Source organism: Suncus etruscus, chromosome 4, assembly GCF_024139225.1.
Source record: "Suncus etruscus isolate mSunEtr1 chromosome 4, mSunEtr1.pri.cur, whole genome shotgun sequence".
NCBI lineage: Eukaryota > Metazoa > Chordata > Mammalia > Eulipotyphla > Soricidae > Suncus > Suncus etruscus.
The window spans coordinates 100705461-100731167 of NC_064851.1; the positions used below are offsets into that span (position 1 = coordinate 100705461).

Consider the following 25707-nt stretch of genomic DNA (forward strand, 5'->3'; position numbering starts at 1 on the left):
CTGATCCATGACTGTTAGGAGCCATTTGTGAGATTCCATAAGACCATATTGTAGGCTGAAGCTATACTCTGAATTTTCTCTCCCCAGATTATTAAAGTGGATATATATTATTAGTATCTTTATTTAAGCACCATGGTTACAAACATGTTTACAGTTAGGTTTCAGTCATAAAAATGTACACACACTTTTTCACCCCTTCACCAGTAAAACCATCCCACAACCAATGCCCCCAACTCCCTCCTCCCCTGTCTTTGAATCAGGCATTATATTTCTCTCACTCACACCACTGTCATGATAGTTGTTGATATAGTTATTTCTCTAACTGCACTCACCAGTCTTTGTAGTAAGCCTCATCCCTTTTATGGATTTGTTTAGTAGGAAATTCTAGAAAATAAGTTTCTCTTGGGTTCTGAGTTCATGTTAGAACCAGGTTATAGGTATTATTTAGCTTGCTATTTTTGCCCCCCATAATCACCAGAGTATCATTTTTTTGCATAGGCACAATAAAATAAGGAATATCTTATGTGTAGAAAGTTCTTATCTAATATGAATAGGAACTCATGAATTTTATATTGCAGGGTGGTCTTTCACTCTGAACATTTGTCTCATCTTTGTAATTGATAATGGTATTCTGCTATTCTGCAACAGCATCAGGAATTAAACTTCTATCTTTTGCACAGAATCTGTGCAAAACCAAGATCTCTAATTTCAGAATCTTGACTGCAACAACTGTTGTTGAGAACTTTTCCTGAGACCATGAAGAAAGACTTTTGGGGTAGAGAACTTAGTATGCATAGAACCTGTCTTATAGAAGAAAGCTTCATGGGTAGTGTCACTCAGTTTTTAGGCCAAAGGTTTTTCCTTTATATTTTCCCCACCTATTACCCTGAAAATGCAAACAAACAAACAAACAAACAAAATGCCCCTGCCATCTCCTTGTTTTTTATCTTTTAGATAGTGACTCCCATATTTTTCATAGAACTTTGGGACATGGATTACTTTTGTTCACTCATATTTCTGCCTATTTCTATAAAATTAAGAAGAAAAAAACAAAAATGAAAGGATGGGAGTCAGGGGTCAAGTGGTCTCAGGTGAATTGGTGAAGATAATAAAAAAACAAAGGGTAGAACTACGTATCCAAGCCGAAGTTAACAATGATAGAATCTGAAGATCCAAACTATAACAAATTAAACTTTAAATGGGCCTGTTATACTGGCAGGCTGGGGCAAAGAGGGTGATATAGGATCCACTCTGGAAACACTGCTGGAGGGAGATTGACACTGATGGTGTTAATGGCCCTAATTCACTATCTATCTGAAATCCAACTATGAAGGACTTCGTAAACCACAATGGTTTCAATATAATAAAAAAAAGTTGAAGAGAGAGTTGACGTTGCATTTATAAAAACTAAACATGTATGTACAGTGGCTGCCAATATTTCCCTGGTAGCCCATTTGGAGTGATACCTCTTTGACATTCTCATAAAAATAGGGGATAAGATTGCCCTTTCTTCATGAAGCACAGCAATCAATGTCACATCTTATACCCTCAGACAGAAATGGCCCTGTTCTGCATATGAAATACAATTGTTTGAGCATCTAATCATCTCAAGTGAGATCTAATTACAGGATTGAAAATTTTGAGACTTTAATTTCAGAATGGGATTAGGTCAAACTCCCCCACTACCCACACCTACTCTACCATTAAACAACCCAGAATTCTCCACCCACAACCATCTTCCCAGAAGAAAAACAGTGCTGTTCATTCACCATGCTGGAAAAAAAATAAGGCTGCCGATAATTCCCAGGTAGACCAGTTTGGGCTGATAGCTCTGTGGCATTCTCAGAAAATTAAAGACAGGCAGGATCCCCTTACTGCATGAACTACAATAGTTGAACACCATGGAAGAAAGGAAGGAAGGAAGGAAGGAAGGAAGGAAGGAAGGAAGGAAGGAAGGAAGGAAGGAAGGAAGGAAGGAAGGAAGGAAGGAAGGAAGGAAGGAAGGCAGGCAGGCAGGCAGGCAGGCAGGCAGGCAGGAAGGAAGGAAGGAAGGAAGGAAGGAAGGAAGGAAGGAAGGAAGGAAGGAAGGAAGGAAGGAAGGAAGGAAGGAAGGAGAGAGGAAGAAAGAAAGAAAGAAAAGAAAAAGAAGAAAGAAAAAAGAAAGAAAGAAAGAAAGAAAGAAAGAAAGAAAGAAAAAAAGAAAGAAAGAAGAAAGAAAGAAAGAAAGAAAGAAAGAAAAGAAAGAAAGAAAGAAAGAAGAAAGAAAGAAAGAAAGAAAGAAAGAAAGAAAAGAAAGAGAAAGAAAGAAAGAAAGAAAGAAAAGAAAGAAAAGAAAAGAAAGAAAGAAAAGAAAGAAAGAAAGAAAGAAAGAAAAAGAAGAAAGAAAAGAAAGTAGAAAGAGAAAAAGAAAGAAACAAACAACAAAGAAAGGAAGAAAGAAAAAGAAAGAAAGAAGAAGAAAGAAACAATGAAAGAAAAAGAAGGAAAGAAAGAAGAAAAAAGAAAGAGAGAGAGAGAAAAAGAAAGAAAGAAAGAAAGAAAGAAAGAAAGAAAGAAAGAAAGAAAGAAGAGAATTACAAGCTCAGTCAGCCTAAACAGTAACACTACCTACCAACCAGTTTATTAAGTCCATTGATGATTTCAGTAATAAAATGGAGAGATGTAACAATAATTTAAAATTAACTCTTGTTCCTTTATGGAAAGCGATATGGAGATTCCTTCACAAACTGGAAATTGAGCTTCCATACAATCCAGCTATACCACTCCTAGGAATATACCCGAGGAACACAAAAATACAATACAAAAATCCCTTCCTTACTCCTATATTCATTGCAGCGCTATTTACAATAGCCAGACTCTGGAAACAACCAAGATGCCCTTCAACAGATGAGTGGCTAAAGAAACTGTGGTACATATACACAATAGAATACTATGCAGCCATCAGGAGAGATGAAGTCATGAAATTTTCCTATACATGGATGTACATGGAATCTATTATGCTGAGTGAAGTAAGTCAGAGGGAGAGAGAAAGACGCAGAATGGTTCCACTCATCTATGGGCTTTAAGAAAAATGAAAGACATTTTTAACAGTATATCAGAGACAAGAGAGATGAGGTCTGGTAGGTGCAGCTCATGACATGAATCTCATCACATAGAGTGATGAGTGCAGTTGGAGAGATGACTACACTGAAAACTATCATAACAATGTGAATGAATGAGGGAAGTAGAAAGCCTGTCTCGAGTACAGGTGTAGTGGGGTGGGGAGGAGGGAGATCTGGGAAATTGGTGGTGGGAATGTTGCACTGGTGAAGGGGGGTGTTCTTTACATGACTGTAATCATACAACTATAATCATGTTTGTAATCACGGTGTTTAAATAAAGATAATTATAGAAAAAATTAACTCTTGTTGATCTACATTTCATTATAAAGTAAATTTTTGACTGCATGGAGACAGGCTATGATGGTGGTTGGGAATCTGGGACAATGTGAAGGGAAGATCACAGTGATGCTGAGATTGGACATTTAATTCTGAAATGACTGTATTAAGAACAATTTGGTAATTCAGTGTTATGATAAAAATTAGAAAACCAGAAACTAAAGATGTATGGCATAACTAATATCTAGTCTCCTCTGTTTACCTGATAAAATTTATCATCTTGCTTTAAAGAAAAAACCCAATTGCTATTCTTCATGGTGTCTAACAAAATTTAATACAACTCCTATTAATATTTTTATTCATGGTATTCATTTACTCATGGTGTTCATTTTTTGTCACACATAAGCAGAGAACTGTGCTTGCCTTTTGCCTATATACTTTGGTTTCCATTTTATGCTTACACATTGGAGAGGCTAAATCATTTGCCTTTTTATGTATCATAATTTCACAAAATATGGTGATTTTGAAAAACATTCAAACCCACACAAAACTGGAAAAGATTGTAAAAAAAAGTAAATGAAAATCAAAATATTGATCTTTCATTTCTTTATATCTCATCAGCTTTTATATCAACAAGAAGTATGAAGGAACAAGTGAATTTGTAAATTGCAAAATTAAGTTCATATTAAAAGAATCCAGAAATTACCTTGATCCTAAAGGCAGCTCCAGGTATTCTTAAGAGGCCTTCAGTTTCCAAACCCCCTTCTTCAATCCGAGAAATCAGCTGTGCATAAACAAAAGAATACTCTGAAGTTAGTATTCATGACAGGTACAGTTCCAAATTTCACATGTTTCACATATAAATAAATGGAAAAAATTTGTGACATGCAAACTCTATTTTAAAAAACTTTGTGATGTTATAACTGCCCTTCAAACCAACCTGGTCCAAAATTTTAGTTATGATGTAGAAAACGTTGATTTTGAGTCTCATTCTTCTCTGAGACAAAAATATGTAATTTCACACAACAGCCTTGGTACTTCAGAAAATGAAGATGTTCCTTACTGAAAAGCACCAAAGACCATAGATTTCTCCTGTTTCCACAAAAGCACATTCTTCAATCAAATAAATCATATGAAAATTTAGTATTTATACATATACATATCTTTTAGCTTGTACAAAGAAAAATTATTTATGAAATGGCAAGAGAAAGTTGCAAATTCCCATTTTTAAGCTTTAAGCTTAAATTAAAAAACTCTTATATAAGGTTTCTACATCATTTCTCATAGAGATGTTACAATCTATCTTCAAAAACACAAAAATTACAAAGATTTTCTTTCAAAAATGCAGAAACCCTGAATAAGGAACATGGATAAATTATAATGATAAACTGCTGGGATGAAGAAGAAGATAAAAGAGTGGATAGTTCTTGGCAGTGATTGTCCAAGTGGAATATGCTTTCTCTGGGCAGGACACAAAGGCTTTAGAGAACCACTGCTATTTTAAGGAAATCAATTTCCTTGTTCTCAGTCTGATTATAAGTCATTTCTAAAATCATATGGGTTCTCTTTTTTACCACCCACTCTCCCTTTGTGCCTACTTTATAAAACACAGACCTACTCCACCCATTTTCAAACCTACTAGGATACTTTCTGCACATCCTAAGCAGAAAAAAGATGTTAGCATATCAAAAGAAGTAAAATTTTCAATAAAAATATATTAAACTTATTGATGTTTAATAAAGGTTCTGTGAACTATACTTGATGTTTTTGCTTTGTTTATGAAAGCACCTGTTAGGACTAAATCATGACATCATAAATGTGGTCTTTGACCTTTGTCCAGATGTTCTGAAATCAGATACATTTATTTTGCAGTACATAGAAACTAGAGGAAATGCCAATTTTTCTATAATGACATCAACTCTTCTGTCCCTGGATTACAGCCCAATAATATATTAATGCTGAAAGAGGTAAGAATAAAGCATAGAGGAATTTCATAATTCTCCCAACGATTTATTATTAGCTGAAGCGAAGCATCCTTGATTATTCCAAGTAAAGCATATGTATTTTTTAAACTTCAACTCTAATATTTCCTGAGAATAATATTTTATAAATTACACTAAAAAATGTCCAGAAAACATTCACAAATTATTTTAATAGATGGGTATGAATTATTCAATATTTAATGCAAATCTTATCAAGTAAAATATCATCAATGCATAAGCAATTTCAATTTTATTTCATCTTATAAATGTTTTAATTATCCTATCAACAAAAATAAAATTATATGCTAGCTGCTGGAACAAAATAGCTTTCAGCAGCATTTGTTTGCCTCTTACCTTAAAGGCACAGGAACTGTGAAGCCTGTAGCAGAAGGAACTCCATTTTGTCATACCAAAGTTATGTTTTAATTTAAGGCAAAGTAGGCTAAATTTACATTTAAAGGATAGTGTTATCCCAACAATAATGGTGCAGACTCCAATGCTCTATAAACCATAATATACTACCCTGAACATATATCCATACAAGGACATGATGAAATACCCTAGACAACAGCCAATCAACTAAAATTCAAGACTTTCTGCTTCAGCCCGAAATAATCCGACTTGTGACCCCTTCAAGGGTCAACTCCTGCAGGAAGTGGATCTGATCGGTCACTTTGTAGCTTGCTGAAAGAATAAAGCTTTGTTTTAATTTGTTTCAGTTGTGTAGTCTCATCCTTTGACTCCGGACCACAACAGAGCTATCAACTGTAACCAAATATATTCCTAAGAATAATTTTAAAAATTTGAATACCTTTTACTGTTCTCTACATTTAAATATGAACATATACTTGAGATTTATTAGATAGTATTTTTAAAGTAATGCCATTTATTTTCTATTTTAAAACTAAAATAATATTTTAGGTAGTTCTTTACAATGTACTAAAATAAAAATAACCTATCCTTTTAATTTCAAAATAAAGTGGAAAAGAAAAACAATACTTATATATTTCAATAATATTTATAATTAATTTTAAAGATCATTCTGAACTATACAATTTCCTTAGCATTTCTCAAACTAAATCTTATTGTTAAGAGTTAAAAATAAATAAAAACGAAGAAGGATTTGCTTTTACATGAATTATATTAGATTTGATTAGCTTGACAATGAAAGTTAAATTTGATAATTTGGCAGAAATTTTTCATAGACTAAAAATACATTTTTTTATTTTTCCTATTTTTTCTGATAATATTTTCAAACAAAGTGAATCATATATACTCCTGGAAGGAATTCCATTTATCTTCTAAGAAAAAATATGGTAAATATAATTCACATTTATCAAATAAATTTTGCCAAATGCCTCATTAGATATGTCTCAAAAATAGAGAAAGGTAAAATCCCTTAAAGATTAATAACAAACCTTGTACGAATCACATTCTGGACTATTTTTAAACTCTCCTGTGTCCTGGTCCTTGATTCTCCCTGCCTATCATTCCCTTCTTCAGAGGAGAGCTGTCCCACCCACAAAGATGGAGCTGGTTGCTGCTGTGGGACCTGAAGAACAGGAAGCAGCCATTCTGGACTACCTTCTCAATTCTCCTGAGTCCTGGTCCCTGATCTTCCCCTTCCATCATTCCCTGGGGATGGTTCTTCAAAGGTAAGCTATTCCACCCACAAAGGGTGGAGGCAGAGGACCTGGGCTACGAAGAAGCCATGTACATCTAGCAAATGAACCCCACCATAATGAGTAGAAAAACACCACACTACAAGCATGACAAGGGGAAACAATGCAGGCCAATACCATGCATAGAGAATGAAGATGGCAGCTTTGATGACCTGAAAGTCCCAATCACATATTTAGTCTTTCAGATAAGGAGTTTAGAGAAGAAACATGGAGAGAACTCAAAGAACTCAGAGAACTCAAAGGAAGCATAAATTAAGCTGAACAGACTACAAAGAGAGAAAATAGAAAACTCCATATTGAAATAACAGGACTGAAAAACTCAGTAGATGAAATGAAAACCTCAATGGAAAGCCTCTCCAACAGAGTAACAGCAACTGAGGACAAAATCAGTGAGCTAGAATATGAGATGCAAAACAACTCCATACAGCAGAAGAGTATGGAAAAAACTGTAAAGCAAATGATCAGACAATGGAAAAATACAAAAATAATGAGTATGAAAATAGATGAAAAGATAAAAATAGAAGTCTTTGGTAAATTCATCAGAAACAACATAAGAATCATTAAAGACCCAGAAATGAAGGAAGAAAATCCCCAGGAAGAATCAACAAGGGCATCATTACAGAGAAACTCCCAGAGCTAAAGAGTACATGCAACCAAATGCTGCATGCTTGAAGATTATCAGCTAAAAGAGACCCAAGGAGAAGCATACCAAGACACATCCGAGTCACAGTGACAAATCTCACAAATAGGTATAGAATGCTGAAGGCAGCAAGGTATAAGGGAGAAATTACATTCAAAGGAGCATCCTTAAAATTTAAAGCAGACCTGTCAAAAGAAACCCTCAAGGTCAGATGGCAGTGGTGGGATATAGTGGCAAAACTGAATGAAATGAATGCTTTACCTAGAATACTGCACACAGCCAGACTTACTTTCAAGTTCGAAGAGAATATACATAGCTTCATGGATAAACAACAGGTCAGAAAGTTTACAGATGCAAAACTAGCCTAAAAAAACTGAAAAGTCTACTTTAAGACGAGACAAACAACAAACACAACAAACTTCTACACAAAGATGACACTGAATCCCATGACAATTTTCTCTCTCAATGTAAATGGACTAAAATGCACCAGTTAAAAGACACAGAGAGGTAAAATGGATCAAAAATCTGAATCCAACATTCTTCTGCCTAAAAGAAACATACCTAAATAGTCAGAACAAACAGAAACTCAAAATCAAAAGATGTAGAAAATCATCCAAGCAAACAACTACCTTAAAAAAGCTGGAGTGCTATATTAATATCAGATGACACAAATGTTAGACTCAGAAAATTTATACAGAACAGAGATGGACATTTTGTACTAATCAAAGGATATGTACAAAAGGAAAAAAAATCACACTTATAAATATGTATGCACCCAATGAGGGATCAGCAAGTTATTTAATACAGTTGTTGATAAATCTGAAAGAAGTTATCAATAGGAACACAATAATAGTGGGCAACCACATTACTGCCATTCACCACTTGATAGGTCAACCAGGCTTGCGAAAAAGTGAACAACAACCTCCATCTAACACCACATACACAGGTCAAATCCAAATGGATTAAAGACCTTGATATCAGACCTGAAAACATAAAGTAAATAGAACAACATATAGGTAAATCATTCATGACATTGAGACTAAAGGCATCTTCTAGGAGGAAATAGCTCTCTCCAAACAAGTGGAAGCAGGGATAAACAGATGGTACTATATTAAGCTGAGAAACTTCTGCACCTCAAAGAAAATAGTGTCTAGGATACAAAAGCCACCCACAGAATGGAGGAATTATTCACCTAAGACCCATCAGACAAGGGGCTAATATTTAAGATATACAAGGTACTGACAGAACTTAATAAGAAAAAAAAATCTAACCCAACAAAAAATGGGAAGAAAAAATAAAAAGAGAAGTTTTCAAAGAAGAATTACAAATGGAGCCAGAGTAAAGGCACAGAGCAGTAAGGCACTAACCTTAGATGGACCAGACCACGATTTGAACCCTGGCAAAAAAGAATTACAAATGGCCAAAAGACAATGAAAACTGTGCTGCATCACTAATCATCAGGGAGATGCAAATCAAAACAACAATGAGATATCATGTCATGCCAAAGAGATTGGTACACATAGCAAAGAACAAGAATAATAAGTGCTGGTGGGGATGTGGGGAGAAAGGGATTCTCATTCACTGCTGGTGAGAATGCCATCTAGTCCAATCTTTATGGAAAACAATATGGAGATTCTTCAAAACACTGGAAATTTAGTTCCCATATGATCCAGCTATACCCCTAGCGATATACTATAGGAACACAAAAACGCAATACTAAAATGCATTCCTCACACCTATAATTATTTGCAGCACTGTTTACAATAGCCAGACTCTGGAAACAACCAACATGCCCTTCAACAGATGAATAGCTAAAGAAACTGTGATGCATATACATAATAGAATATTACATAGCCGTGAGGAGAGATGATGTCATGAAAATTTCCTATACATGGATGGACATGAAAACTGTTTTGCTGAGTGAAATAAGCCAGAGGGAGAAAGAGTCACACAGAATAGTCCCATTTATCTCTGGGTTTTAAGAAAAATAATAGTAATTATTGTAATAATGCCCAGATATGAGTGCCGGAAGGACCAGGTCAGGATATGAAGCTCACCACAAAGAGTGGTGAGTGCAGTTAGAGAAATTACACTAACAACAACCATGACAATGTAATGAAGTAAAATGCCTTTCTCAAATACAGGCAGGGGGTGGGGGAGGAGACAGATAGGGGCATTGGTGGTGGGAATGTTGCATTGTGAAGGGGGTGTTCTTTTTATGACTGACACCAACTACAATCATGTTTGTCACCATGTTGTTTAAATAAAGTATTATTTTTAAAAAATTTCATACAAATCATTTTCATTTATTTTTTATTAATCTGGAGAGAATACTTAATTCAGTTTTTAGTTCACTAATTAAAAAATTTTGAACACTTTTGAAAGTAATTAAGCTTCAACCAACAGGAAAAAGGTCATTTGTTGTTAAAAAGATTTATCAACGGTAAAGAGCATTTATTGTTGCAAATGAATCCAGGGAGTGTTTGATCCACTTCTTTAAAATATACCATGGATATCCAAGAGGGATTACATTAAATCTATACAATGCTTTGGAAAAGTATGCAGTTTTGATGTTAGTCCTCCCAATCCATTAACAGGGTATAAGTTTTCATTTCCTTGTGTTCTCTTTATTTCTTGAGGTAGTTTTGTGGTATTTCACCTATTTAGTTAGAAGTGGATCAAACACTCCTGAAATTAATTTTGAATAAGTGCCCACAAATAGCTAAAGCAATCCTTGGAAAAAAGAATATGGGAGGCATGACTTTACTTAACTTTAAATTGTACTATAAAGCAATAGTCACTAAAACAGCATGGTATTGGAACAAACAGAGACCCTCTGATCAATGGGATAAAATTGAGTTTTCTGTGAATGACCCCTTGGTATATAGCTAATTAATATTTGATAAAGAGACAAGAAATATTAGGCGAAGCAAGGAAAGCCTATTCAATGAGTAGTGTTGACATAATGTCAACTACATGCAAAAAAATGAACTTAAAGGTCAAATCAAAATGGATTAAGAATCTTGATATCATACCTGAAACCATAAGTTACATAAAGGAAAATGTAAGCAGCATACTCCATGACATTAAAACTAAAGGCATCTTTAAGGAGAAAAAAATCACTGTCCATGCATTTGGAAATAGAGACAAACAAATGAGATTTCATTAAACTGAGAATCTTCTGCACTTCAAAGGAAACAGTGAATAGGATACAAGTACTACACACTAATGGGAGAAATTATTCACTCAATACCAATCTGATAAAGAGTTAATTTCTAAGATATAAAAGGTACTGGCAGCACTTTAAAAGAAAAAATTCTAACCCCATTAAAATTTGAGGAGAAGAAATGAACAGAAGAATTTTAGAATTTTCTAAAAGAAGAAATACAGATAGCCAAAAGGCACATGGGAAAATGTTTCACATCACTTATCATCAGGGAGATGCAAACGAAAACAATAATAAAGTATCATCTCATACCACATAGAAAAAGAACATGATCTTATTATCTTCTTTCAGAATTTTCAAAAACCAGGAACCAATAATCTTCAGTCAAGACAACGTGGGTAGTCTATAAACTATATGAGCTGATTCATCCCTAGGTATTCTGTTTCTTTAGCAAATATATTCCATTTCTAAGCAATGAGGATCAGAGGTTAGACTAAATTTTTTTATTGCTATAGCTAATCCCTTTATGAATAATTGAGTGTTGACTACAAAAGTGACTCGATAGTTTAGCAATCAGTTGCTAATTCTACTTTATCGTTTCCCTGCCTCCTTTCGAAGTAGGCACTGTTAAATTAAATTGGACATCCTCACTGTAAATATAAAAAAGCTTGGGAAATACATACAGACATGAAATATTCATGAGGATTCAATTCTCTAGACATTTATAAGCAGTTCTCACTCCTATGTATTATAGAACTGAAATCTCAATTATACAAAGCCAGATAATATAAGACAGAAAAATGATGCCAGGTAATCACAGCTACATAATACACAGAAAGCATCACCATGAAATTAAAATTATGAGCTCTTGAAACAAATTTGTTTTCTGAATACAAAATCAAAGTACAAAATAAAAGATTACCCCAGTTGGAAAACTATATTAAAATAGCATGAATTAAAAAAAAGGACTAATAGTCCAAGTATATTCTCTATGTTTTGACCCATTCAAACCTACTCACTTTTTGAAATATTAAGGGTATTCGAGTTCCTGGTACTTTTTTCTGATCTTGTTCTAACAATACTGTCAAGGGAACACCAAAGAGGCCAGAATCTGAAACAATAAAATAAAAAGTTTCTTCACTTTAATCAACAATGAAATGTTAGTTAACTCATGAGCATCCTAATAAAGTCATCCAATAAAAAAAAAAAACCAACTTTTTTCTCTCCTTTTAAATGTTATGTATTGAAATTAGGGCTAAGTTAAGCAAAGCATCCACTGCAGCACTGAGGTACATCCCCAGCTTTTTTTTTTTTTAATATTATTTTTATTTTGATCATAGTGTCTTACATATTGTTGACAATAACATTTTAGGTACATATTTACATAAAATCAGGGGGATTCCCATCACCAAATTGTCCTCCCTACACCTCCATTTTTGTCCTACCTCCCATTTCCTCTTCCCTCACCCCCAGGGCGGCTAGAATATGTGGTCCCCTCTGTATCCAACCCACTACTTAGTAGTCTTGCACCTGTTTGGTCTTGATGCCTCCCTTATCTCCCCCTCTAACTGTAGGCAGGACTAGCTAGTTCAAGTTGCGTGGTTTTGCTGGAAAAAGAGAAGATATATAAACTGGGGTAAGAGTCTAATACTCCAAAAATGGGTGGAATCCTTCTAGAGGCTCTCATCATCGATTTGGGAGATGAAGGAGAAAAAGAAGGTGAAACACTCCACCAGTACCAAAAAAAAGTGTCAATTATCCAGTGAGGACTCCAGCTATATCGATAAGCACCACTAAAAATAGACGAAAAACAAAACAAAAAAAGACAAACAAAAACAAACAAACAAACCAAAAACACACCATGGTCTTGAAATAAGAAACATGGCATAGCTTTTAGGGTTTCAAGCACGTGACCAATCAGACCATCGAAGCAGTAACAGCGACATACAGACTCAAACTAGATGCTCTATTCACTGAACACATTCAAGCAAACTAGCATTCCCTTGCTATTCTCTCCTCTCTTCTCACCACTTTCTTTTTACTTTTTTCTTTTCTATTCTGTTCTTTACTTTCTATCCTTTCTCTTCTCTCTTTCTTTCTAATGTATTTTTCTCTTTTCTCCCTCCCTACCCCTTCCATACACCTTACCCTTTCCCCCCTCAGGAAATCCAACTATCCCTCCACCCCTCATCCCCAGCTTTTATCAAACGATTCAATGCAATGTTATGACATTGTCTAGACATTTAGGTATACACATGCAGTAGGAAACTCCTGGTCCTCCATACATAACAATCAAAAAAAAGGAAAGACAAATGACTGCAATAGTCATCAAAATAAACTATAATAAAATTAAAAGTTTTGGTAAAAAGGCAAACAATTTTTGTTATACTTGATATTCTACATATGGTAAAATACTTTCTGAGAAGTTATCCAATATCAGTATCTTTTCTACAAATAATTTTCTTTGTTAATAATAATTTCTGTATTTAAGCACCATAGTTACAGAAATGTTCAGTTAGGTTTCAGTCATAGAATGTGCACTGCCCTTCATCAGCGCAACTTTCCCACCATCAATGTATACCATTTCATTTCCACCTCCCACCCCCTGCCTGTCTCTGCTTCACTAACTCTCACTCTCTTTTATTTTTCTTTTAAAAGTAGATACTTGGTGAATGAGGGAAGTGGAAAGCCTGTCTAGAATACAGGTGGGGGTGGGGTAGGAGGAGGGAGATTGGGACATTGGTGGTGGGAATGTTGCACGGGTGAAGAAGGGTGTTCTTTACATGACTGAAACCCAACTACAATCATATTTGTCATCAAGATGTTTAAATGAAGATACTAATATTTAAAAAAAGTAGATACTTGGCTAGGGCTGGAGTGATAGCACAGCTGGTAGCATGTTTGCCTTCCACACAACCAACCTAAATTTGATCTCCGGCATCCCATATGGTCCCTCAAGCCTGCCAGGAGTGATTTCTGAGTGAAGAGCCAGGAGTTAACCCTGAGTGCCTTTGGGTGTGGCCCAACACAAACAAATCAAAGTAGATACTTTGCATTTCTAAATACAAATGTGTAGTTTTGTTTATGTGGGAATAAATAACTTCAGAAGAAATGATGGGATATTTATTTATAATTTTTCTAAATCAAAAGCAAATGCCTTAATTCTGGTTTAAACATAACTTCTACCAAGCAGTCAAGCCCATAACTCATAACTAAGTGAATAGTTAACAATAAAATGTGACATATACCAGCAAAGTAGATGTAACTTATTTGTTGTCATAAAAAATGTCTTATAGTGTATGACAAGATATCAGAAATTATGAGACCAAACAGAGATCATTCAATAGAATGTTACAATTTATAAAAATCATAGTTTGAGCATTAAGACCAAATAATGAAAAATGCCAAGCATCTAGTTTATAAGAACCTTATGTAAGATACAAAATATATAAAAGAAAGACTATTGATAGTGATATGCATATAGACAGAGAGATAGCTCAATATGCTGAGCTCATGCTTTGAATATGAGAGGCCTGAGTTTGACCCCTATGTCCTAAGGACAAAGATGGCATTAGTCCTATGCAATGTTGGGTGTGGCATAAACACCATCACATGCCAAAAACAGTTATAATCAATAAAAATTCCTTAATATGTCTTTCACATTGAAAAAATTTCATATTGGAAAAATTATTATAAAAACATATTCATTACCCACTTTTAAAGTCTTGTGTATTGTCACAGATTAAACAATATTTCAACTTTATTTAGAAAAATCTTTCTTATAAGTTTCTAAAATATGATCTGAAACTTTATTATCCATAGAGAATTTGAGGAAAACCAGAAATACTATTTAATTCAAGAATTTACCATCCCAAGTTTAAAGATAAAAATGCAGAGAAACTGAGCACAGAATGAGGGCTCAAGGGGCCCTGCATGGAAGGAAGGGCCTGAAGGGAACATATACTTCAGTCTTGCAGAGAAATTGCTCTTCAAATCAGGTGGATGTTTGTCTTTGCTAATGTTACCATAGCAACTTCATAATCCACATTCTTATTTTCTCTTTAACAGATAACTTCAATGTTAAAAATAAATAGAAAAGGGAACACAGACGCCAAAAGAGTAAAGAACTTCAACAGAAAGTAATCTGAATTTCCGGACTGATCAAATCTTGGAAAGATAAAACTTAAGAAATGTCTATTCTCTAGTATATTTTAAAAAGGTTTAAATTATATTTATATAATAAATAAAGCAAGCTGCTTACAAAATAAAAACTATGACCATCTATGATGAGCATAATTAAGTGCAATTGTGTGCCATAATATAATTTTCTTAATAAAATATATATTACATTTATATAAAATAAAGAATAATATGAATGAATAAGGATAAATATCAATGCCCTCTGTATTCCCCATAAAATGAATATGCATGAGTATTCACTACTGATAAAGTCATTTTTAAAGATCTGATTGTGCAAATAAAAATACATACCAAATACAATTTTTAAAAAGTTAAGAGTTTTTAAGAAAAGCAATATTTCAGTTAAAACTTCTTGATTCATAATTTAATATTATCATAGTTAAATAATTTATTATGACATTTTATTAGTCCAATAAAGTGTATTTTTATCAAATTCTAAATTTTTTAAAGCAGTATTTTATTTGAGGGGCACAGTTTGCAGTGTTGAGATGCTATTTCTGGCTCTGGGCTCATTAGCTATTTCTGGCAGTTTTAGGGATCAAACTCAGGTTCTCCTACAAGCAATGCATGCACCCAGCCTATTGTGTTTTCTCTCTAGCCCAGAAAGCAATGTTTTAGATTCTAAACTTCAATTGTACTTTAGTTTTTGGTTAAACAGTAAGAAGAAACTCTCAAAAATAGAAACAAAAGAACATCCTTGTTACAAAAGTAATTCCAACTGCTTTTAATCTAAAGTTTACCTTTAGTTTTGATTTTCACAGCTTTTTGTTGCTTCATTTCAATACCCAAGACATCACAGAGAGCAGTCAGTTCAACCAGAACTATAGGGCAAACTTTCTTCATATCCTGGGGAGCGAGGTCACCAATCTTGGTGGTTCCAGTTTTGTCTTTTATCAAGTTCTAAAATAGAAATAATGTAAATAGTAAATGTGTACAGTAATTCGTTTCTTTGACAATGAAAGTTGAAAAAGTTTAACTATAAAAATAAGCAAAGCTCAGGAGAAAAAAGGTACAATAGAACTTCTTCCGTTAGAACAAAAAACAATACTATAGCATTAATGATCCTCATACTATAGGGATATCAGGAGTCAATATTTAAAGTCAAACGGTGGGACCAGACTCTGTTAATCAGATTCTTAAGGCCAGTGTCTAAGAAGATAAGGCAAACAAGCAAACTCCTATAAAAGAAAGAACTTTAACAGACTTCCAAAAACCAAGGAGGATTAAAAATCAAGCACAAGTCAGATGAGGGAAGGGCGTCAGGGATGAAAGAAGAGTAAATAGAGTAACTATATTTGAGTGCCTCAGAATTGTTAGCTATATTCTAGAACGATATGAATCTGAATATCAATCAGAGCCTAATACATGAGAAATATATACTGTCACTGATCTATAGCTATATCCCTAAAAATATAGTATGTTTTCACTAGTCATGTGAACCCAAATAATGTATAGAAGATAGTAGCACTGGGCAATGGCAAAGTATATGGGAGTGTGGAGCATGGATTTTAGAGTCTGATGGCTGATAGTCATCTAACTTCTAATTAGATTTTTATGGATTCATCAATTGCTGGTCCATTTTTCTGTAAAATAAAAGAAAGGGAAAGACTAGACAAGGGAAATAAAGTGGGGGGAGTGGTATAAAGAAAAGAAACATATAAAGAAAAGGCACAATTCAAAGGACAACCAACAAATCATATGTACAAAATTTTATATAGACTTCACTTCCACACTTAAAGGCAAAAGATACTCAAGAATGTATCTATATTCCCTCTACTTTTTTAATGTATGTATTACTGAAATCACTGTTGAAGGAACCAGAGGGGACACCAATTGAGTCCTGTCGAAACTACTTTAATAATCAATACTAAACCATTTTTAATAATTTATAAGATCATTTCACTTGTATTCTCTTGATTATAAAGTCAAAAGCACAAAACATACAACTACTGAATAGGCTTAAGGTATAGTTAAAGTATCTAGCCGACATATTTTTTTCCTTTTTTTTGGGGGGGGGGCCCACATCCAGTAACGCTCAGTGGTTACTCCTGGATATGTGCTCAGAAATCATTCCCGGCTTGGGGACCATATGGGAAGCCGGGAGAACAAACCGAGGTCCGTCCTAGGCTAGTGGCGGCAAGGCAGATAGGCCTTACTGCTCCATACAATGGCTCTGGCCCCTTGTTGACTTTTCTGAAGTTATTAAAAAAATAAAACCATGCCACATTTAATTTTTTGTAGATAATATGGCTATTTGTCATAAAATTAATTCATAATCACTATACTATTATAAATAAATCATTTAATTTTTTCTCAATTTTAAATAAATATACTTAATACCCAATGAATACTCAATTCATTGTACCCAAATGAATTAAATTAAAATACTTAAATATAATGAATACCTCAAGATAACACAGAAGTTTCTTCACCTGCTGCTTTAGTATGTTATTGAGAAAAACTGTTCTTAAATCCAAACATAATTTATAGTTCAAGAATACAGGTCAGTAAAAAATTCATTGGATTCAACATCCCAAAATTCTTTATATTTCAAAGGCACATTATAACAGTCATGATTTATTCAAAATATTTTATGATCTCATAATTTCTGTAGATATCTTCATGCAGCACCTTTCTTGGTTTAATCATAGCAACCTTCCTGAAAATGCAAATCTTAGAAATGCAATGAATATTTTAAAAAATAAGAAATTTCACTTAGACCCCCAGCTAACATTATGTACGAAGGTAAAATCCAAATGGATTAAAGACCTCGATATTAAAGACCTCCCAAATCCATAAGATATATAGAACAACACATAGGCAAAACACTCCAGGACATTGAGACTACAGGCATATTCAAGGAGGAAACTGCACTGTCCAAGCAAGTGAAAGCAGAGATTAACAGATGGGAATATATTAAGCTGAGAAGCTTCTGCACCTCAAAGGAAATAGTGCCCAGGATACAGAACCACCCACTGAGTGGGAGAAACTATTCACCCAATACCAAAAACAATTATGAGGTACCACCTCACACCACAGAGAATGGCACACATCACAAAGAATGAGAATAAACAGTGCTGGCGGGGATGTGGAGAGAAAGGAACTCTTATCCACTGCTGGTGGGAATGCCGTCTAGTTCAACCTTTATGGAAAGTGATATGGAGATTCCTCCAAAAACTGGAAATCGAGCTCCCATACGATCCAGCTATACCACTCTTAGGAATATACTCTAGGAACACAAAAATACAATACAAAAAGCTCTTCCTTGCACCTATATTCATCGCAGCACAATTTACCATAGCAAGACTCTGGAAACAACCAAGATGCCCTTCAACAGACAATGGCTAAAGAAACTGTGGTACATATACACAATGGAATATTATGCAGCTGTCAGGAGAGATGAAGTCATGAAATTTTCCTATACATGGATGTTCACGGAATCTATTATGCTGAGTGAAATAAGTCAGAGAAAGAGAGAAAAACGCAGAATAGTCTCACTCATCTATGGGTTTTAAGAAAAATGAAAGACATTCTAATAATAATTTTCAGACACAAAAGAGAGAAGAGCTGGAAGTTCCAGCTCACCACAGGAAGCTCACCACAAAGAGTGATGAGTTTAGTTAGAGAAATAACTACATTTTGAACTGTCCTAATAATGAGAATGTATGAGGGAAATGGAAAGCCTGTCTAGAGTACAGGCGGGGGTTGGTTGGGGAGGAGGGAGATTTGGGACTTTGGTGATAGGAATGTTGCACTGGTGATGGGTGGTGTTCTTTACATGACTGAAACCCAAACACAATCATGTATGTAATCAAGGTGTTTAAATAAAATAAAATAAATAAGAAATTTCATGACCAGAGTAATAGTTTAGTGGTAAGATGTTTGCTTTGCATGTGAATGACTGAGATGGATTTAGGTTTGATCCCTGGCATCCCATGTGTCCCTAGAGCCTGCCAGGAGCAATTTCTGAGCACAGAGCCAGGAGTAACCCCTGAGCATCACTAGAAGTAGCCCAAAAACAAAAACAAAAAGGAAAGAAAAGAAAGAGATTACTAAAGGCGAAATATTTATATAATTTGAAGAAAAATGAGAAACAACCCAATTGCCCAAGAACAGATGAGTGGATAAACTGTGGTAAGTCTACACAACGGAATACTATGCAGTTGTTAGAAAAAAATGAAGTCATAAAAGTTCTTGTACATGGATGAATATAGAGATGATTATGCTGTGTGAAATGAGCAAGGGAAAGGGGAACAGAAATGGAATAACTCACTATTTGTGGGGCCAGTGTGGTGGCGCTAAAAAAACAAAATAACTCACCATTTATGGGATATAAGAAAAACAAAAGGTAGTATGGAAAAAAAAAATCCAGAGACGAGAAATGAAGACCAGGAGAACTAGTCCATGGTAGGAAACTTGCCAAAAGTAGTAGAGCAGTGCAATTGGTGTAGAGAAGGAACCATTATTACAATGAAAGTTGGAACTGACCACTTTAGACAATAACTGGATTTTAAAGTGATATACATGGTAACCCTTTATTAACAGTAGTACAAACCACAGTGTCTAAAATAAAAAGAGAGAGAGAGAATTAAAATAGTAAAATGACTGCCCCTGAGGCAGGCATGGGAAGGTTGGTTGGGGAGAAATACTGGGGAAATGTGCATGGAAGAAGGGTGGTAAACAATGTAAGACAACTCAATCGTGAACAACTTTGCAATAATTGTATTTAAATAAAAGGAGAAAAATGGCAAATGTTTGGTAGATGATTACACAGCTAAGGTTTCATTAATATAGTAGAAATCATGGAGGTTAAACTTTTCAACCCTTCACGAGTATTCTTAATTTTCTGATAAAATAATAGCTTTTTGAGTCCTCGATGATATTTTTTCATTTGTTAATAATATCTTTATTTAAGCACCATAATTACAAACATTATTGTAGTTAGGTGTCTGTTATTTAAAAAAAAAAAAACCCTTTCATCAGTGTAACAATCCCATCACCAATGTCCCCCATCTTCCTCCTCCCCCACTCCTTGCCTGTATTTGAGACAGACATTCTATTTCTTGCACTCATTACTATTGTCATGATAATTGTTAGGGTAGTTATTTCTCTAACTGCACACACCACACTTTGTGGTAAGCTTCATATTGTGGCCAGTCCTTCCAGCCCTCATCTCAATTGTCTCTGGGCGTTATAATAATGTCTTTTATTTTTCTTAAATCCCATAGATGAGTAAGACTATTCTGCGTCTATCTCTCTCCCTCTGATTTATATCACTCAGCATAATAGTTTCCATGTCCATCATGTATATGAAAATTTCATCACTTCATTTTTGCTGACAACTGGCATAGTATTTCATTGTATATATGTACCACAGTTTCTTTAGCAACTTTTATGTTGTTGGTCATCTGGGTTGTTTTCAATTCTGGCTATTGTAAACAGCACTGCAATGAATATAGATATGCAGAAGGTATTTTTGTATTGTGTTTTTCTGTTCCTAGGGTATATCTTTAGGAGTGATATAGCTAGATCATATGGAAGTTCAATTTCAGTTTTTTGAGGAATCTCCATATTTTCCATAAAGGCTGGACTAAAAGGCATTCCAAAAGGCAGTGAATAAGAGTTCCTTTCTTCCCATATCCCTGCCAACACTGATTGTTCTTGTTCTTTGTGATGTGTGCCAGCATCTGTGGTGTGGGATGATAACTCATTGCTGTTCTGATTTGCACCTCCCTGATGATTAGTGATGTGGAGCATTTTTCATATGCTTTTTTGCTCATTTGTGTTTCTTCTTTGAGAAAATGACTGTTCATTTCTTCTCCCATTTTTTGTTGAGGTTAGATGTTTTTTTTTTCTTGTTCTGTCAGTACCATGTATATCTTAGATATTATTAGCCTCTTATTTGATGGATATTGGGTGAACAGTTTCTCCCATTCTGTGGGTGGCCTTTGTATTCTAGACATTATTTCCTTTGAGGTGCAGAAGCTTCTCAGCTTAATATAGTCCCATTTGTTTATCTCTGCTTCCCGTTGTTTGAACAGTGATGTTTTCTCCTTGAAGATTTCAGTCTCAATGTCAGGGAATGTTTACCTACATGTTCTTCTAGATAAGGTATAGTTACAAATCTGAAATGAACCTCTTTAATCTATTTGGATTTGACCATTGTGCATGGTGTTAGATAGAGATCCAAGTTCACTTTTTTGCATGTTGCTGAGCAATTGTCTCAACACCTCTTTTCTAATAGGCTTTCCTTTCTCCATTTTGCGTTTCGTGATCCTATATCAAAGAGTAATTGATTGTATGTTTGGGGAACATTCTCTATATACTCAAGTGTATTCCACTGATCTGAGGGTCTGTCTTTATTCCAGTACCATGCTGGTTTAATGACTATTGTTTTGAAATACAATTTAAAGTTGGAGAAGGTGATACCTTCCACATTCTTTTTCCTAAGGGTTGCTTTAGCTATTTTTGGGTGTTCATTGTTCAAAATGAATTTCAGAAGTGTTTGATGCACTTCTTTGAAGAATGTCATGGGTATCCTTAGAGGGATTGGATTAAATATGTACAAAGATTTGGGGAGTATTACAATTTAAATTATGTTAATCCTACTAATTCATGAGCAGCATATGTATCTCCATTTTCTTGTGTCCTCTTTTATTTCCTCAAGCAGGGTTTTATAGTTTTCTTTGTATAGGTCCTTCAATTCTTTAGTGAAATTGATTCCAAGGTATACAAGTTTGTGGCACTAATTTGAATGGCATTATTTTAAAATGTCCATTTCTTCTCTATCATTATTTGTGTATAAGAAGGCCATTGATTTTTGCATGTTAATTTTATAGCCTGCCACTTTGCTATATGAATCTATTGTTTCTAGAAGATTTTCCATAGAGTCTTTAGGGTTTTCTAAATATAGTATCATATCATCTGCAAATAGGGAGAGCTTGATATCTTCCTTTCCTATCTGGATGCCCTTGATATATTTTTATTGCCAAATAGCTATGGCGATTACTTCCAATACTATAGTGGGAGTGGTAAGAGGGGACAGCCTTGTCTTGTACATGATTTTAAAGGATAAGCTTTTAGTTTATCTCCAGTGAAAATAATATTTGCTATTAGCTTGTGGTATATGGCCTTTTCTATATTGAGAAAATCTTTTTTCTATTTGCATCTTGTTCAGTTTTTGTCATGAATTCAACCCAGTTGAATTCCTGCTCTGCATCTATTGATATGATCATATGGTTTTTATTTTTCTTTTTGATATGATGTATTATGTTTATTGATTTACATATGTTAAATTATCCTTGCATTCCTGGAATAAAACTTACTTGGTCATGGTGTATGATCTTTTTGATGATACATTGGAGCCTATTTGCTAGGATTGTAGGGTCATTCTGTAGGATAGACCACATGGTGGCCCATAGAATATACCTCCATAAATTAAAGAGGATAAAAATTGTATAGACTGCCTTCTCAGATCACAATTCACTGAAATTATAAGTGAGCTACAAAGGGACATAAAAGAAAAACTTTAACATCTGGAAATTAAACAGCTCATGACTGAATAACCAGTGGACCAGAATTGAAATCAGAGAGGAAATATAAATAGATCCTGGAAACAAATGCAAATGAAGACACAAATTATCTAAATTTGTGGGACACAACTAAAGCAGTACTGATAAAAAAAATTTGCAAGATTTGCAAGCACACATAAGGAAGGAAGAAGGGGTCTACATAAATAGCATTATGACACAGCTTATAAAATTAAAAAATGATCAACAAAAGAATCCAAAAATAGGTATTCAGAAGGAAAAAACAAAGCTTAGAGCAGAAATCAATATAGTGAAAATAAAAAAAAAACTGAAAGTCAATGAAAGCAACAGTTGTTTTTTGTAAATATAAACATGATTGATAAACCATCAGCAAAACATTACAAAGAAAGAGAGAAACTTAATAAACTGGATTAGAAATAATAATGGGGAGATTACTACAGATACTACAGAGATTCAATGGGTGATCAGAGACTACTTTGAGAAACTCTATACCACAAAACATGAGAATCTGGAAGAAATGGACAAATTCTTGGACTCTTACAATATTCCACGGTTGAATCAGGATGATCTAATATATCTAAACAGATCTATCACTACTGAGGAAATTAAAATGGTAATCAAACATCTTCTTCTCCAAAACAAAAGCGCAGGCCCAGATGGATTCACTAAAATTTTTTTTAAACATTTCAAGTACTACTACCAATCTTTCTTTTCAGGCTCTCTCAGGAAATTGAAGAAACATAAACATTTCCAAATAGTTTTTATGAAACTAACATCACCCTGATACCAAAACCAGACAGAGATGCTGCGAAAAAAGAAAACTACAGACCAATATGATGAACACAAATGCAAAGAGCCTCAATGACTTTTAAGAGTCTAAATAAGTTGAGAATAGTTATCCAACAGTAATTCCTAAAACCTGAGCTGGTAATTCTTTTAGGCAAGTTCATTCATTAACAAGAGAAAGCCTTCTGGGGCCGGGAAGGTAGTGCTAGAGGTAAGGTGTCTGCCTTGCAAGCGCTAGCATAGGACGGACCTCAGTTCGATCCCCGGCGTCCCAATTGGTCCCCCCAAGCCAGGGGCGATTTCTGAGCGCATAGCGAGGAGTAACTCCTGAGCGTCAAACGGGTGTGACCCAAAAACCAAAAAAAAAAAAAAATCAATAAATAAACAAGAGAAAGCCTTCTATAAGAACTTCCTGTATAATCTATTTCTATATTCTGCTATAATTCTGAGTATTTATTATAGGACAAAAGAAGTCTGTAAGTCTATAATAGATTTTTCCCTGTCAGAATGTTAAATATACAGCAATAAATATAATTTAATATGTAGCTAAAGTGAATTCCCAATATGTGTTAATGGTGTAGTAAAATAGGGGTTAGATTGGGGGTAGATAAGGAGAGCTGAGAATGTAGAGTGAGCCAGACTGCTGGCGACAAATTAAACACATAACTCATTATGTGACCTTTGGCAAATTATATCACTTCTGTATCTCTACCATATCATCTATAAGATGGGTACAGCAGTTTTAGGTGAGGAATAAATGAAATAGGGTAAATAATCAAAAAGTGTTAAGTAATATTATTACTCTATTTTGCACTCATCTTTCAATAAAGTCAGGGGATTTTATCGTTTTGCCTTTACTCCTAAATATTACCACAATATGAGAATATAGAATGATATAGAAAATACCTAGTTAATAGTTTTTTATTCTACTCTGTAAATTATCTCACTAGAGTTAGTACAATATATTTTAGATGAGGAAATTGAGGCTCCGAAAAGAGGCTTCAATATGTTCATAGCAAATGACACAGTAAGGATAAAACTTCGGATCTTCAAATCCTAGGTGCAGCATCCAGTTCTGTTCTGCTCCACTATCCATGACTATTACAGCAGGTTGGGAGGAATCAAGGTCAATGATTGTGAAGGGAGTTCTTGGGCTACTCAAGAAGAGAAGCCATGACTTAATCATCCTTGGAACTCTAATATACCAGAGGCCTGTTACCTTTGATAAACCAAGACACAAAAGAGGAAACCATAGATCTGAGTCCAGAAGTACAGCTACAATTACTTTTCCATTTCCTGTGATTTCCCTAAGCATAACTTTTCAAATTCAATAAGACTCTTTCCATTTCTCTCATACCTAATTCCATCATGCTTCTTTGTTTTCTGAAAAGCAGAAGCAGCCTATTCATCAACTACATATATAGACAGATATAATATATACACACATATATATTATCACTAAATTGTTTCATTAAAATCAGTTGCTTTTGTTTGGTAAGTCAAACACATGTAATCTAATTATTTAAAGCATTACCCAAGGTAAATGTTTAGAAAAACCTGAGGTTTTACTAGATCAAACATTGGATTTATCCAGCAATATTATGTCAGGAGTTTTATTTATTTATTTATTTAACATTGTGCTTAATGAAAGGGATGAGTTCTTTATCCCAATGTTTAATTCATTGCAGCAGCTTTAAATATTTATAAAGCTTCCTGTCGTTTTTTGTTTAGTTAATAGACTGGATGGTTCAGTAACTTGGCTAAGAGGAGGCAGTGCAATTTCAGCAAAAGAAAAGTCCTTTACTATTTGAAAAATGTGCTTGAAAGGAAGAAGTAATTTTTTTTCAAAAAGATAGGTCATTGGTGTTCACATGATACCATGCAGTAATTAGAGGACTCTCCCAGCCTGTTCCTCTCATTTACATGCCTTACAATATCAGAGACCCTTTAGGCATTGCAACAGTAATGATATGCTTCATTTTTTTTACACTCCTCAAATCACTGTAGTTTCAAATGTAAGAGAATCTTTTCCTATCTGCCCAATTTTCACAGATTACATTTTTTATTTCCTGCTAGAAAATTTGCTTTTTACCTAAGGTTTTTTAATGTGTAAGATATAATACAATTATATCTCATTCATTGTTAATTACAGAAGATAAATTATTATATAAATAAAATTTTAGAAAACTTTTAAACTCATGGACTTCTAACTTTCTTAGTTGTTAAAGGAGATCAATCATAAAATTTAACCTTTAAAATAATTGAGGGGGGGGGGCTGGAGAGATAGCATGGAGCTAAGGCATTTGCCTTTCAAGCAGAAGGTC

The 25707-nt window shown here is 34.3% G+C and overlaps 1 protein-coding gene across 1 annotated transcript in view; it reads right to left on the reverse strand.

Annotated features, from left to right (window-relative positions):
* Positions 1-25707, reverse strand: part of ARHGAP18 (Rho GTPase activating protein 18) — a 184485-nt gene that overhangs the window by 39198 nt on the left and 119580 nt on the right. The window contains exons 6-8 of the mRNA XM_049771105.1: positions 15788-15947; positions 11867-11958; positions 4084-4161 (exon numbers count right to left, since the gene is read on the reverse strand). Coding sequence (XP_049627062.1) covers positions 4084-4161; positions 11867-11958; positions 15788-15947 — 330 coding nt within the window. The remainder of the gene's footprint in view (positions 1-4083; positions 4162-11866; positions 11959-15787; positions 15948-25707) is intronic.